This window comes from Pantherophis guttatus, chromosome 1 (genome assembly GCF_059756535.1).
Source record: "Pantherophis guttatus breed Tessera chromosome 1, ASM5975653v1, whole genome shotgun sequence".
Taxonomy (NCBI): Eukaryota; Metazoa; Chordata; class Lepidosauria; order Squamata; family Colubridae; genus Pantherophis; species Pantherophis guttatus.
The window spans coordinates 41,237,996-41,253,172 of record NC_142063.1 but is presented as its reverse complement, the minus strand read 5'-3'; the positions used below and the strand labels follow the sequence as shown (position 1 = coordinate 41,253,172).

The 15,177-nt window shown below is 35.9% G+C and overlaps 1 protein-coding gene across 4 annotated transcripts in view; it reads left to right on the top strand.

Annotated features, from left to right (window-relative positions):
* Positions 1-15,177, top strand: part of EVL (Enah/Vasp-like) — a 168,880-nt gene that overhangs the window by 12,278 nt on the left and 141,425 nt on the right. For 2 of the 4 annotated variants that reach the window (XM_087872243.1, XM_060687320.2), the window contains exon 1: positions 11,346-11,556. The exons of the other annotated variants lie outside the window; for them this stretch is intronic. In XM_087872243.1, the coding sequence (XP_087728369.1) occupies positions 11,534-11,556 (23 nt within the window). In that variant the 5' untranslated portion in view covers positions 11,346-11,533. Of the gene's footprint in view, positions 1-11,345; positions 11,557-15,177 lie in introns of those variants that run through there. 4 annotated transcript variants of the gene reach the window in all.

The following is a 15,177-nucleotide window of genomic DNA, read 5'->3' as shown; positions in this document are numbered from 1 at the left end:
AAATTAGAGAGGCCCCAACTATATTGGCCTTTCGCAAAGCTTTACAAATATATGTACATGGTTCTGGGGCTCAGAATGTATTAAAGGCCCTGTTACTTGGCATTACTATTAGATGATTAATCATCATAGCATTGTGTTTCAATGGATTTGTTATGGCTAAACATAACATGGTTCATTTGATGAACACAGCCAGTGTTGTTATTTTTAAGCTTTTGTGATTAGTAGAAATGGAACTTTTGATACACCTCTGAAATATTTTCAACCTGACTCTTGTTATGAAACAATGTCTGTGCCGGAATAGATTATTATAATTATTGTTCTTCCTGGCATTAAAATCAATCACAGGAAAAGCTAATGCCACATTTCAGCACTGACAGTAAATGATGGTAAATTATCAGGTATTATTTCAAAGTCTTTTTGAGGAAAGTCGTATTAATTAAAATATGAGGGCAGCTATTTTTAATTTTAATTAATTATTTGTACCCTGCTTCTGATGCACATTTTTATATGTGGGAGTGATACATTCAAAACAGTGAGAAATGGGAATAACTTTTTTCAGTCATGATCCATAATATACATTCTTTAAAATATATTTAAATAATTTCTTACTATATGGGAATGGGTTGCTAAATAATTGATTTTTTTAAAAAAAATCATATTCTGATATTGTGGAAGGCAAAGTAAGAGATTTACTACAGATAATTTTATTTCTTATCACACAAATAAGATGAATGAGAAAATGTGATATTTGCTGAAACAGAGAAGATGATAAATTTTGCACAGTAATTTAAATTACTTTCTTACTTTAGTTCCTCCATGAATTTGGAATACAGTACAGATAGTCCTTGAATTACAACCACAATTGAGCCCAAAATTTCTGTTGTTAAGTTTGTTAAGTGAGTTTTGCCCCATTCTTGCCACAGTTGTTAAGTGAATCTGGCTTCCCCATTGACTTTGCTTGTCAGAAGGTCGCAAAAGCATGCCCCAAAATATTGCAATGGTCATAAATATTCAATGTGAATTTTGATCACATGACCCTGGGGATGCTGTAAGAGTTGTATAAAAATGGTCATAAGTCACTTTTTTCAGTGCCATTGTAATTTTGAATAGTCACTAAACGAACTATTGTTTAAAAATGTCACTGGGTACCTATGTCCTTCCAAGCATCATTCTATTGATCAATATAACATCAGGGATCTAGAACACTTGAGAGCCCACCCATCCTCATCAGAGACCTTGTTCTGATGATGAGGTGAAACAGGGAAAGACTTGTTCTTCTCTCATTCATTCACCTGACTTTTACTTGTTGCTGTTTTCTTTTTTTTAATGATTTTATTAAATTTCAAAACCATAAAAAATAATCAAGCAAGAAAAAAAGTAAAGTTTATCATTAAATCCACAAATTCCAAAATGTCCAGGAAGAAGAAAAAAAAGAAAAGATTTATGGTATTATGTGCTTGGCTTGGAAAGTCTCTTAATTAAACAAATTGAATTCATAAAATCTTGTGTCACTGCTACTGTCAAGGCAGTGCTGTATATTGAAGTTCAAAGAGTTTCAGCATAACCTCCACTCACACTTTTTTCTAACCAATTATAACAAAAGGCTTGAGATCAATTTCCCATATATTTTCCTTTCTTTCTAGCATTTTCTCACAAGCACAGGACCCACCTTTTTTTTTTTTTTTTGATCAACCAAATATTGATCCATTGTTTGTGACAGGAATTGACTGAGTGGCTTGTTACCTGAGCCTGACATCATGAGACAGAGTGGCTTACTCAAAGTTACTTAGCTGGCTTTCATGCCTAAGGGGTACTTAGAACTCATAATCTCCTGGTTTCTAGCCTGGTGCCTTAACTACTAGACCAAACAGGCTCTCTCAGTTTTACATGCATAATATATGTATGTAGTGCATTGCATAAAGCACATTGGTATCACTGGGTTTTTTAAAAAATGTGCAACCTCATATTTTTGGTGGGAGAGATGCATTTCCTGTTGCCTCTGGACATGGTTTATAACATGGTAACATCACAGAAGTGGTGTAAGAGCTGTAAGAATAGTTTTGGAAGACAAGAGGAAGAGCCACTGCCTGGAAAGCAGACAGACGAGATTTCTCAGCCCATAGAGAAAAAGCATCCTTCATCACAAATATAAACAAATCAGTGGTGGGTTTCCAAATTTTTTACTACCGGTTCTGTGAGTGTGGCTTGGTGGGCGTGGCTTGTGGGTGTGGCAGGGGAAGGTTACTGCAAAATCTCCACTCCCACCCCCATTCCAGGGGGAGGTTACTGCAAAATCCCTATTTCCTCCCGATCAACTGGGACTTGGGAGGCAGAGAATAGATGGGGGTGGGGCCAGTCAGAATTTTTACTACTGGTTCTCTGAAATACTCAAAATTTCCACTACCGGTTCTCCAGAACTGGTCAGAACCTGCTGAAACCCACCTCTGAAACAAATTTAGTAACTCATCACCTTCTTTAAAGTTAGAAATATCTCTTCATCCCATTTCTCATATCTTATCTATAAACAAATCCTTAGAAGTATTTTCTAATTTCATTCTTAAACACTTCCTTCACTATTTTCATTGTTATATAGTATTATTTTGCAACATTTTAGAGGCTTGTAAATCTTTACCTAAAATTTTTAGTCTTCTCTAGGGTCCATGAAATTGCTTACTTTAGTTTTGTCTCGTAAAAACCAGATAGGATCTATTTCCCATGAGGAGCTGTTTGTACTAATTAATCCTAATATCCTGTTGTAAATTGTTACAATATTCCAGTTTTATTTCGACCCTTTTGCTTGGTATGTTATACATAAATGAATGATAACTTTTATGGGATTTTAACATCCTATTCAAACAAAACAAAAGAACTCAATTCAGTCCAAATATAATACACACAAAGATTAAATCTTTAGATTCCTAAAAGTTTTAGAACAATCTGGCATGACACTGTTTGGCTTTCCACCCCTCCCCCACCCCTTATATTCTCCATGTGAAGAATATCAGTAGAACAGATATTTCTAAACAGTAATTTTTTTTCCATGAGGGAAAGTTAATTTAAAAGACTTTAAAAAGTTGTGCTGTTAAACATTTATTTCCTAATATGGAAAGTTATTCTTGGCTTCATTGTCATATCTTTTTAATATTTTGACTTCTTGAAGAAAGAGAAACCACCTATTATTTTAATAGATATGGTAAGCTGATATGCACATAGTTTCCTAGGATAAGTTTTGATACTTCTAGCCTGGCAAGAGGTGGAAAAATCAGAATTAAAGTGGAAACAACAGATGATAGCATCTTGAAAGAGGAAGTATGTGCAGTACATGTATATAGAAAAGAAATGACCCAGGGGTGAAATGCTCCCGGTTCTGACCGGATCTCCCGAACTGGTAGCAATGGAGGCAGGTGGTTCGGAGAACCGGTAGCAAAAATCCCTGCCCGCCCCCCATACCCAGCTGAGCCGCACAATCATCAGAGGCTTTTTTTTAACTTTTAAAAGTATTTTTTCTACAACCCCTTTGGCTGAAAAAATGCTTTTAAAAGTAAAAAAAAAAAAACCTCTGATGATTGCGCGGCTCAGCTGGGATCCTCAAAGGCTTTTAAAAGCATTTTTTCTACAACCTCTGAAGAGGTTGTAGAAAAAATGCTTTTAAAAGCCACTGATGATTCCAGCTGAGTTGCCTGATCGGCAGAGGCTTTTTTTCTTTTAAATGCCTCTGACGATCCAAGCTGAGTTGCCTGATCGGAAGAGGCTTTTTTTCTTTTAAAAGCCTCTGACGATCCAAACTGAGTTGCCTGATCATCAGAGGCATTTAAAAGAAAAAAAGCCTCTGCTGATCAGGCAACTCAGCTGGGATTGTCAGAGCCTTTTGAAAGCATTTTTTTACAACCTCTTCGCCGAAGAGGTTGTAAAAAAAAATGGTTTTAAAAGTTAAAAAAAAATTGGCCACGCCCACCCAGTCACATTAACCCCCCCACCAAGACACACCCACAGAACTGGTAGTAACAAATTTTAGATTTCACCACTGAAATGACCCATTAGAAAATTCTTCATCTCAAAGACCTCCTTGGCCATACAATGCTAGAAAATGGTTTTAGAGTTTCCATTTAATTTCTTCTTTGACTAGGGCTCATTAAGGCATCCCTATCATAATCATTATGCTTTTTAAGAAATCAGTGGTAGTGGATTTTGTAAAATTGATCATGGTTAAAATCTTAAAATGTCTAAAAAAATAGCATATGATGATCAAATACTTACAAACTGCAGGTAAACAACTATTACTTCTAATTTTCTTCCAGTGTCTGTCTGGCACTGGTGTAAACCACATGGGTTCTTTTCACTGGAAAGATTCTGGTTGCTGCAAAAGAGATAAGACTTTGACTTAACTTGGTACACTGAACAGATGGCTTTGCACATTCACTGCGTTTAATGATGCCTTTCCTAAAGTTTTTCCAAAACTTTTTACAGCATTTCAGCAAGGATAACAGTTTTATTACCCAAAAGTCATTCTGGATGATATTGTAAGTTTTTCTGTCATCTAAAGAATAGATTGAGTGAAATAGACATGTCGCATAACTATGATGACAAGCCATTTAAAAAAAGCTATTGCCCATGGAAGTGGGTCAAAAGCAGTGATTTAATGTACAACTTGAAAACACCAATCGGAAGTAGGCAGTGAAGCTGGAAATTTCAATTTGTTTTACAGTTTGATGCCCAGCTCACTGATAACAACTTGGCAGTAGTTCCCAGACACTCATCTTATCATAGTTTGAGAAAAATATTGGGCTCAAACTTGACTCCAAGGTCTCAGTCACAAGATACAGCATGATTATTACATAAAAACGAACAAGTAAAACAAGGCAAACAAGCACAGTATAGTCTACTACTAAGTTATTTTGCCTAGATGGCATTAAACACGAAGGTTATGGCTCATGAACAGAAAAGAGATCTCAGGGTCTTATTGGTACTCAATCTAAAACTGAATTTTATCAGAGGAAGCAATGGATCATAGTCTGTACATAGGTGGAAGAGTTTCAAACCATAAAGGTACTTTGAAAACCATCCACATGTCTATATTACTGCAAGATATTCTTTTTCATTTTAGATAGGCCATAATTTGTGGATCCACGAGTGTTGTACAGTAGTTAAGCTATTGGTATATCTCTTACTTGTTATTAAATTTCAAAGAAGTAGATTTATTTTTTTCATTAGGAATATTTTGTATCTGTAATAAGCTTTACTTATCTGCCCTAACCCTTTGTCTTTGATTTCCCTGAGTGAGTACTGGAAGTTCTAGACAAGAGGTGCCAAACTCAAGGCCCGCGGGCCAGATCTGGCCCACTGGGTGCTTAAATTTGGCCTGCGGGGCTGGCCTGGCCTGGAAATATCAAAGGACTCGCCCACAGTGCCTCTGGCAGCCAAAATGGGGTATGGGGGGGCTGCATGCCTGGATGGTCTCCTGCAGCACTCTGCTGGCCAAAACAGGGCATAGGAGTGCCACACAGGACCCGCACCCCATTTTGGGGCCTGGATGGCCTCCTGCAGCACTCTGTTGCAGGCCCCCTGTGCCCCGTTTTGGCTGGCAAAGTGCTGCAGAAGGACGTCCAGGCTGAAAACAGGGCACACAGGGCCTCATGCACCTCCCACCCCATTTGGGCAGCAGGGTACTGCAGGAGGCATCTGTCCCATCTCCCTGCTCCCCCCTTGGCCGGCCGCAGAGAAAGACACCTCCCTAATTCAGATGAGTATAACAGGAGGAGGAGGTACAGCACAGTCAGACTTGCAAGATTCTATTATTATACCCTATATCAATAAAAATAGTTTTAGACTTTATGTGGAGTTGATTCCTAATCTGGTCTGCCTAGTGGGACTGATGTAATTTTTGATTACAATCTCAAAAGTGAAAATAAAAATTTTGAAAATGAAAGCTAATGTGGGAACATGGAAATTGGTATTTGATCAGATTGCATGGTTTGTTATAAATGTGTGACATATAGACCATGTTTTAGTAAAGTAAACCTTCAAATTTCCATGTAATTATTTTGTTTAATTACTGGGCTCCTGAATACATTATAATACATCATTCTGTCATACTTAATATTATTTGGATCTAGTATTTTTAATTTGTGGGAAATTATCTTAACTATATACAATGTCTTTGTCTATAAACTGCTATATATATATATATATATCACACACACACACACACACACACACACATCACATCTTTCTCTCTTTCTCACATACACACACACACATATATCACACACACATATTAAATTTATATTTCACTGATAAAGAAATAAAGGGAGACTAGTATAGATTTATTTCAAGCTATTTAGCTCTCATCAGCTAGCCATGATCTTACTTGGATTCGAACTTGGGTTGCCTGCATGTTAGGCAGTTGTATTAACCTCTGAGCCACAAGTTCTCCTCCCTTTATCATCTTGAGCCAGGGGGGAGATTAAGTGTTTTTCTATCGAGGCACTTAGTCTACCCCAGCATGTGGGAGGGAGCATACTGCATCCCTTTCTTCTTTCAGCTGCAATCCAGGAGCCCTCAAGCAGTCGCATTCACGACAAACCATTTTATACCAAATTTATATTTCGCTGATAAAGAAATAAAGGGAGACTAGTATAGATCTATTTCAAGCTATTTAGCTCTCATATATATATATAACATATTAATGATAATTTCTGATTGTCAAACCATGATTAAGTACCACTGGGGGATTAATTAGATGGTATTTGGAAGAAAGATTCTGGAAAATCTATTAGGAAAAATAAATAAATTGTAAAGGTGTATGGTGAGAAAAATAAATCATAGCAAAGAAATATTTAATAGTTGGTTCTAAAACATCATCAAATTTAATTGTGAGATCTCAGATAATATTTCATTATTTATTCATTGTTATCATGTAAAAATACATCCAAGATGCGTGTGTGTGCACACGCACACTTCATTAACTGGTGAGATTTAAACACTACATAAATTCTGTTTACAAACAATTTTGCTATTTTTGACTCATTGGATAAGTGTGTTATTACATAATCTATTCATGCTATGGCATGCTTTAATAATAATGAATGCTGATAAATTTAGTTATACTTTTGTAGGTGATTGACAATACTTAACCTTGAGTCCAGGATTGCTCTTGATCCCGCTGTGAAAATGTGGGATTGAAATTAAAATATAAATGTATGGAATGGTTCATGCATTTGAGCTCTACAACAGGCAGCTTGAATTATTTGATAAGATCACATTTCTTCTAACTTGCTTTATATAGTTTTCACATAACTAAAACTGAAATTAATTTGACCTGTCAAATTAACCTGGGAACAATCAATATATATTTTTAAAGTCTAATTTTAATTATATTTTATCTATTTTGTCCCTTATGGGCAAGAAGGCAGGATGGTGATGATGATTGATGATGATGATGATGATTGGGGGGGGAGGAGGAGGAGTTGTTTTCACAGGGAGTTAAAATTAGATAAGTCTTTTTTTGTAGCAAACAGTATGTAACAATCTTACATGCTAGCCTGTAGCAACAATTAGGTAAAAAATAGCAAATTGTGTGGGATTTGTTTGTTATTAATTGTCTCTTGGTGAAAAAAGATATTGGTCATCCTGGAGTACCTACTGTTTTCTTTGTTGTGAAACTAGAGTTGTGCTATTCCATTTCAGATTGCAAAATGTCATAAGAGTAGCTAATACTCCAAAGAGTATTTATTAATTGCTAAGAATATCATTAATTCATTGTATCAGAAAAATATTTGAAAATATTTATAAATCATACAAATTGGAGATTTGTAGTTGAACCACAAATGACTTTATTGCCTAGTGATAAAACCATGTCTCTCTATATATTATTTTGAAGTAAAATAATAATTAAACTGCAAATGGAAGCTGATACAAGTTGAGTCAAACCTGTAATATGAAGTGCTGAATATGTAATAGCTGAAAATCCAAGGTGGGAACGAGTTGTTGTTTTTTAAGCTGCAGAGAAATATGATTTTACATGCCAAAACCATTAAGTGAACCCCCAAAATCTGTTAATTTTGAAAAGTTAGAAAAATTAAAAGATCTAGCTGAGGCGTATCTGTATAAAAGCTTTGCTCTGCAGCTGACAGTTATATTAAACCATTCTTCTGGTTTGCATTAAACATTCTAATTTGGCTATGTTGTGTCTGAAAGTGTCTGAAGGTTGTAAAGTACAGAGGAAATCACATTGATTGTTACTGGCTTCAAAATGGAAGGTGTAATCAGACAACGAAAGCTTTTAAATGTGCATCGCATGTGTTACATGCATGCAAAAAAATATTGCCTGCCATTTTGGAGCCAGTAACCATCACTTTAAATGCCATAGGTTGAGTATTTGGAAAACTGATTTGGTGATGAGCCTGGTATGATGTCTGAGAATGTTGGGAAGAAAAAGATAGAAGAAGAAATTGGTGAATGACTAAAAAAATAAAAATAAAAATGAAATAGATGATTCAAAAAGTAGTGATTTTAAGCATAGTTAACTGAAAATGTTTATAGACTTACTAAAACATTTTCTTGAACACAACATTTGATGAAATAGAGCCTTTTTTGGTAATATCTTGAAATAACTCCATGTCATTAATAAAGATTCCTTGGTCGGAATATGTGACAATTAGAAAAATATAAATCAAATTCAAAACTGTAGTGTAGATATTTTTTTAGATGAAGTTCAATGAACATTATCAAAAAATGTGACAGGGTTGCAACCTTAAACCTTTCAATGGGCGAAATTCTGTCACCAGTTGACTTCAAAGGAAGTGAATTTAGGATTGATGGAGATGCTTTGTTTTTTAATATGAATACCAACATCTTTCAAAGCTTTTTGGGTACAGTTGGTATTTTGGAAATATTCCCAAAATGATTTCCTAGACAATCTTTTCCTTTTTTTCTCTTTTTGCACATTGCAATACCTTGACTTTTCTAATATCTTGCAAATAAATAAGTTTTCTTTTTGCAGATCTCCTGCCTCTTTTTTAAAAAGCCATGCTTTTAATAATGAATGCTGCTCATGTTTGAAAGTTTGTTCCCCTGACTGTATGTTGTCTGCTAAACTAGAATGTTCCACATTGCTCCTTGTATTGTTGCTAGGCAGACAAGCTTTTGCCTGACGCATATTTCAATTCCTAACACTTTCGACTTCCCTCAGTCAGCGCTGCTTTTTTCAAAATGTGACTCTGCTGGTTTGGCCCTTTTCAAGTCACACCAGTTTGTCTGTTCTTATTCTATCGCATTTTAAAACATTTCATTTGCTGAACAGTAAACATATGTTAAACATTCACAGTTCCTGTGTCATTATACAATGATCTGGCTCGCATAACATGGTAAGAAAATGTCTTGAACCATAGACCCTATTTTATATTACAGTAAAATAGCATGTTATGTGAATCTTGTCAATTAAGCACACATTTTTGTGATTTTTGATAGCCACAGCCTTTAAAAAATTGCATTGGGGAGGCAGGAGCAGAAGGGCGAAGAAGGTCTCGCTATAGCTCCAGCCATTTTAATCTACTCGTGCAGCTTGAACAAATTAATGGAAGATAATGCATGATGTCTGTGGGGTTACCACACATCTGGGATTTCCTGGACAAATCTTTGTTTTAACATTGAACTCCCTAGAAAACTAAAAATAGCAAAAATATCTGGCATCCCTTCTTTTTAAAGGGCTTGGAGAGCTTTAGAAAGAGCAGGTTCGCTTAGTCGTGAGGGAAAAAAACAATGCTGTAAGTGATATTCTGATTTTGCTTTCTCTGATCTGGAAGGTTATTACTTTAATGCAACAATATGTTGAGAAGAGGAGTGGCTGCTACTGATTGATGCACCTCATGGCCCCCAGGGTTCATATGGCAAGAGTCAAGCCTGGGCTATGTTGTATCCCTTCAGATACATTGCCTCGAGTTTTGAGTGTGAAAGCTGTTCGTTTGACTAATACTGTAGTGTGCCAGATTTGCAGAAAAGAAATCAGATTTTGCCTTTGCTGAAGGGGGATAGAGCAGTCTTCTGTCTAGGTTTGATCTCTACTGTGTTCAGGTATTATCTCCTCAGCATAAGAGGAATAGAAATGAAGGGATTGTTTTTATACTTACAGTACAACTGTCTGCCAGGTGGGGGGGGGGACGGGACAGGAAACCTTTGCATATATGCATGTGCTTCCATGGGAACCAGATGTGTTACCTGCCAACTCAGGTGGAAGCTGCTGTAGACAGATTACCCCCTTATCCTCTCTCTCCCTCCCCCCTCTCTCTCCCTCTTCCCCTCTCTCTCCCTCCCCCCTCTCTCTCCCTCTTCCCCTCTCTCTCCCTCCCCCCTCTCTCTCCCTCTTCCCCTCTCTCTCCCTCCCCCCTCTCTCTCCCTCTTCCCCTCTCTCTCCAAGAGATGGGAGAGTCCAAATATGATAACTCTGTCTGTTATACATTACTTCCAGATTTAGAACCACATCCTTGAATATTAGCTGATGAAGTACAACTGTAGGGATGTTCATATGAACCATCAATAGCCATCAGATAGTTAACTCCAGAGTGCTGATTTGTGTCTTCCAGCTCAACTCTTGCTAATTTGGCTTCCTGAAAATATTGGATCTGCCTGTTATCAACTGAGACCTCTGGCTCCTCTGGATCAATGTTAAATGCTAAATAATTATGAAAATTCTAGACCAATTTATTTAGAAGGCATCTGATTACTTAATCCTGGTGGATGCACTGGTTCTCAAACTTGACCCCATAACTATTGGACCGTAGTTCCTATTCTCCCTAAACATCACTCCCAGTTTCAGAGATGAGTGAAACTGAATCTTCTAGTATTGTTTTGCAACAAAATAAACTATTAGCGTGCTGTGAGACTGCAACTCTTCAGGGGCTCACACTAGTTTTTCCAGCCCTATCTGGAGTTGCCTTTTCATGCAGTTGTATGCAGATTTGAAGCATTTAACATAGTACATTAGGTAGGATTTATTGCCGTTTTTTAAAACATAAAATAGCTATGATAAAAAATAGAATTAAAATCCTATTTCACAGTTTTAGTTTGTGTAACTCCAGTGAATCCTGTTGAAACGACACCTTCTCTGATTCCACATTTTTCTTTTCTGTGAATAAATGCATTTTTTTTCATTTTAAAAAAAATGCAAACCCTCCCCCTCCCCACTTCCCAACATAAAACAAGAGATGCTAAGTGTTGCGTGTTTCAGGTTTAGTAAGTATGGCATGGATTGGCTTGAATAATAAAGATATCAGCCTGTATTATTAGAGTATGCTGCATTAATCAGACTTGCTGGAATGATCACATGGTATTCTATCGCCTTTCCCTGCGAGCTGCTGCTTGTCAGCAGCTGGTTGAGCTGCAGGCTGCAGGCCAATATCTGCAGCCCCTTTTCTTCCAGAATCTTTACAGCCTGCTGCTCTTGGTGATGCCTGTGGCTTGGCCAACTAAATGTTTCTCCTGAGATTTACCAAGGTTATCTTGCAGACTTCAAGGCCTCTGTCCTGTTTCCTAGGCCATGTATGCATTTGAAGAATTCAGGTAGGCTGGGTTTCATACATCAGCATGCTTGGCTTTTTTTGTTCCTGGAATATTTCCGCTGGGTAATTTCAGATGGCTTTTACGGTTGCAAAAGGCTTCCAAAATGCAAGAGGGATTTTTGCCTTCATCTAAAAATTGCAGCTCTTCCGTACTGTTTGGGAGGTGGGTGTGTCAAAGATGAGATGCAGGTAAACAATAGCTAACTGCATGATGAAGTACATAGATGAGTAATAGCTTCTTAAGCCTTACTGGAATTTTTGTCACTGCTGCTGCCTTAAACTGCAAGTGTAATCTAGAGTTATAAAAAGATGGTGTTCTGTCAGGAAAAATAAAAAGCATCTTCGCTATCTTTGGTATATGAGAAATGCTTCTCCTCTGTAAAAAATGCAGATGATGAGAGTTAAGGAGCAAAATATGCTTGGATCACATATAGGAATAAACTGGGAAGCTTCTGCACCACATACATGTCTGCTTCTTGTGGTTTCATTGCTGCAGGATTTCATTGATATCACTTAGTAAAAAATAAAATGCTTTAGACACCACTGCAGGGATTTTGTGTAAAAATATAAAGTACTATATATTTAATAGATAATGGATAAGTAGAAAAAATATAAGAAGTGTTTTCTTTTTGTGATGGCACCTTTGGATAACTATTCAGTCTTTAAAATGTCTATTTAATTATCAAATCTCAATGCTATTCTTAACCTATAACTAAATAATATAGGGATGTATTACACTTTATAATATTTAGTTTTTTAAACTTACTATTTAAGATGTATCTGTTAATTTCTTGATGAAACTTACTGGTAACAATAATGAACATTTCCATGTTGCTTATATTTTATTTGGTTTTGTCATAATGTCATTTTATTATGGCATTATGTAAAAAGCTAGCTTGGTGTCTTTTTGCATAAGAGAAGAAGATTGTTTAACTGAATACCAGTCTAAGAGGGAAGGATGGACTTTACTTATAAGGATAGTATGATATTTGATGTCAGATATAATATTGGTGATATCTTTGCTCTTGTCTCACATCATTAGCAGATTATTGATCATTAGCTAATTCTTAATTCCTGAAAGTATGTCATCAGTGTTTGTGGAGTTTAGGATAAAAAACAAGAAACATGTGCTATTTAATAAAAACAGAAAAATTACCATCTTGATAACAGAAGGATTTTACTAGAAATCAGTGCAGTGCTGTATTGTAACTGCATTGTTATGAGGGTGCTAGCAAACCTTGAAGAGGGCCAATTACTGTCACCAAGTTACAGTGCAAATAGAGAAGAGGCACCAACCCTTCTGTATTTTTGTGTTGTCATCATGCACAGATGAAGACCCAGTGATACAAAAGTGGTTTTCATCATGATACTCAGATCAGTCTGTTAGATAAAATAAACTATCTATAGAAGGCAAAACCACATTATTATTTGCTGATAGCCTCAAACAAGATTAGCATTTACCTAGTTGTCTTGGAGCAAGTAGCATGCCATTTTTTTTAAAATTACAGAGGTTTATTTTAGGGAAACAGTACCTTATTTCTTCAGTAACTACTAGTAGTGTCACCCAGCATCATCCATATCACCCGCTCATCGTTGAGGTGTCCCCATTATTCTGAATTAGTAATAAAATGGAGTTGGTGTCTTTAGAAGGTACTACAAGCAACTAGCATTGATGTCATTATAATCACCAGCTTAGTATTTTTTTCATTCATTTGATGTCATGATTATATTTTTTACACTTCTGTAAGAATGTGAAAGTTTTTAAACTACAAAGAATTCTTTATCAGCCAGAATGAAGAACTCCTTCTAACTTGTACAATTACTGATTCAAATTGAACATAATTAAGAATGAAAATGTTATTTACTATTACATAAACAGCATTTTAAATAGGATTGATGTTATTGAAAACAATTTTTACCAAATATTCATGAAGATGTAATTGAAATAAATGTATATCATTCCTTTACCCTTGCTTCTTTTATTTTTCCGTTTTCCTTCTCATTGCAAGTTTTAGAGATCTTTCTTCTGTCCTTGCATGGGGCAGCTTTTTTCAATTTGTTACATTTCAAATGTGTTGGATTATATTTTCCATAACTCTCCACCTCCAAGAGATGAAAAAAATGTGATTTGATTTATGATTTATATGCTGTTTTAACTTTTAATTGGGAGCTTCCCAGAGCTGATTAATGACAGTCATCCCTATAAATGTTTTTTTTATATTAAATCATATTAAAATTATAAAATTAGAAAAAAAATGTGGAATTCAGATGAGAATTATATCAAATAAAATGAAAAGCCTAATTATAGTATAATATTTTCTAGTGTTTTTAAGTGGGTGGGAGCCTTTGACAGATAAATCTATGGATATCAAGAGCACTACCATCCTCTTTGGTTAGCCTTATGCAGTCGTCCTCTAGTTGAACTGATGGAGTTAAGCATTCAAGGAAAGAAGAATTGGAAATTAGGCTAAGAAACATCCATCCTTCTTCCTTTGACTAGTTCTCATTTTTGTTGATTGGCCTTCAGTTGTGTTGCCTTTAACTGGAAAATTAATTGCTTCTTAAGAAAGTAGCTCTTAAGGTGCAAGGTTGAAATCACATAAAACCAAAATATACTGTATAATTGGAGGTGTGTATGATTTCTGAAGATTTAGTGTGTGAACTGTGCCTGTGTGTTTGCGCCTGTCTTCTAGATGCCAAATCTGTTCATTTGAAATGATCCCCCCTGTATTCAGGAATGACTATAAGGTCATTTTTAAAAAAAAACAGTTGCAGGTGTGGCGGATAGAAATGAAAGTATTGGATTAAAATCAGTAAAGTGGGAATACTTTTATAAATTGAAGGAATCAGTGCCATTATATATGTAAGGTATTACTGTACTGCTTAACAGGTTGATTATAGTGTTAGCTAAATGATGCAGTTTCCTGACTCTTTGGATATTCACAACGTAAAGATTATCCAAAGCATTTGGCTAGCTTCCAAATGAGGTCATTATATCTGTCTACTCTGCAACTTGATGTACACTCTTCAATTTTCCATCTTAATAAGCTAATGGATTTGATTCTGATCTCTGATTTTGTTGTGGGAATCTAACATTTGATGATGTGAAGTCTATGAAATAAGCAACATTGAAAACAGATTGTTTAATGAATCAAATAATTAATACACCATATTTATTTTAAAGCAGATAACATCAGTTCATACCTATGGTTATTGTGCAGATATTAAATTATGGTATCCTCTAATGAATTCTTTCTGCTTCTCCTTTTACATGGTATTGATTCCATCACATTGAAGTTGCTGATTTTGATCATTCAGTGGCCTTTTCTATATAAAATGCAAATTAAACTGGAAATTAATGTACTTGAGATAACAATCACGTAAGTCCAAATAGAGGTCATATCCTTCAAGTCAAATGGCCTGTCTTGCAAAACAGGTTTAGGATTAGGAAAAAACACCACCCTTTCATTTGGGAACTGAATGCCTGAGGTTGAGGGCCAGAAAGTTCTGGCCTTGGTTTCCCCTTTCTCTTGGGCCCCTGTGAGTAATCTCCCTCTCCACTCACGAACTCCTCCTATTGCTTTGACACATCTGGAAAATCAGGGAGCTAGAGAAGCCATGG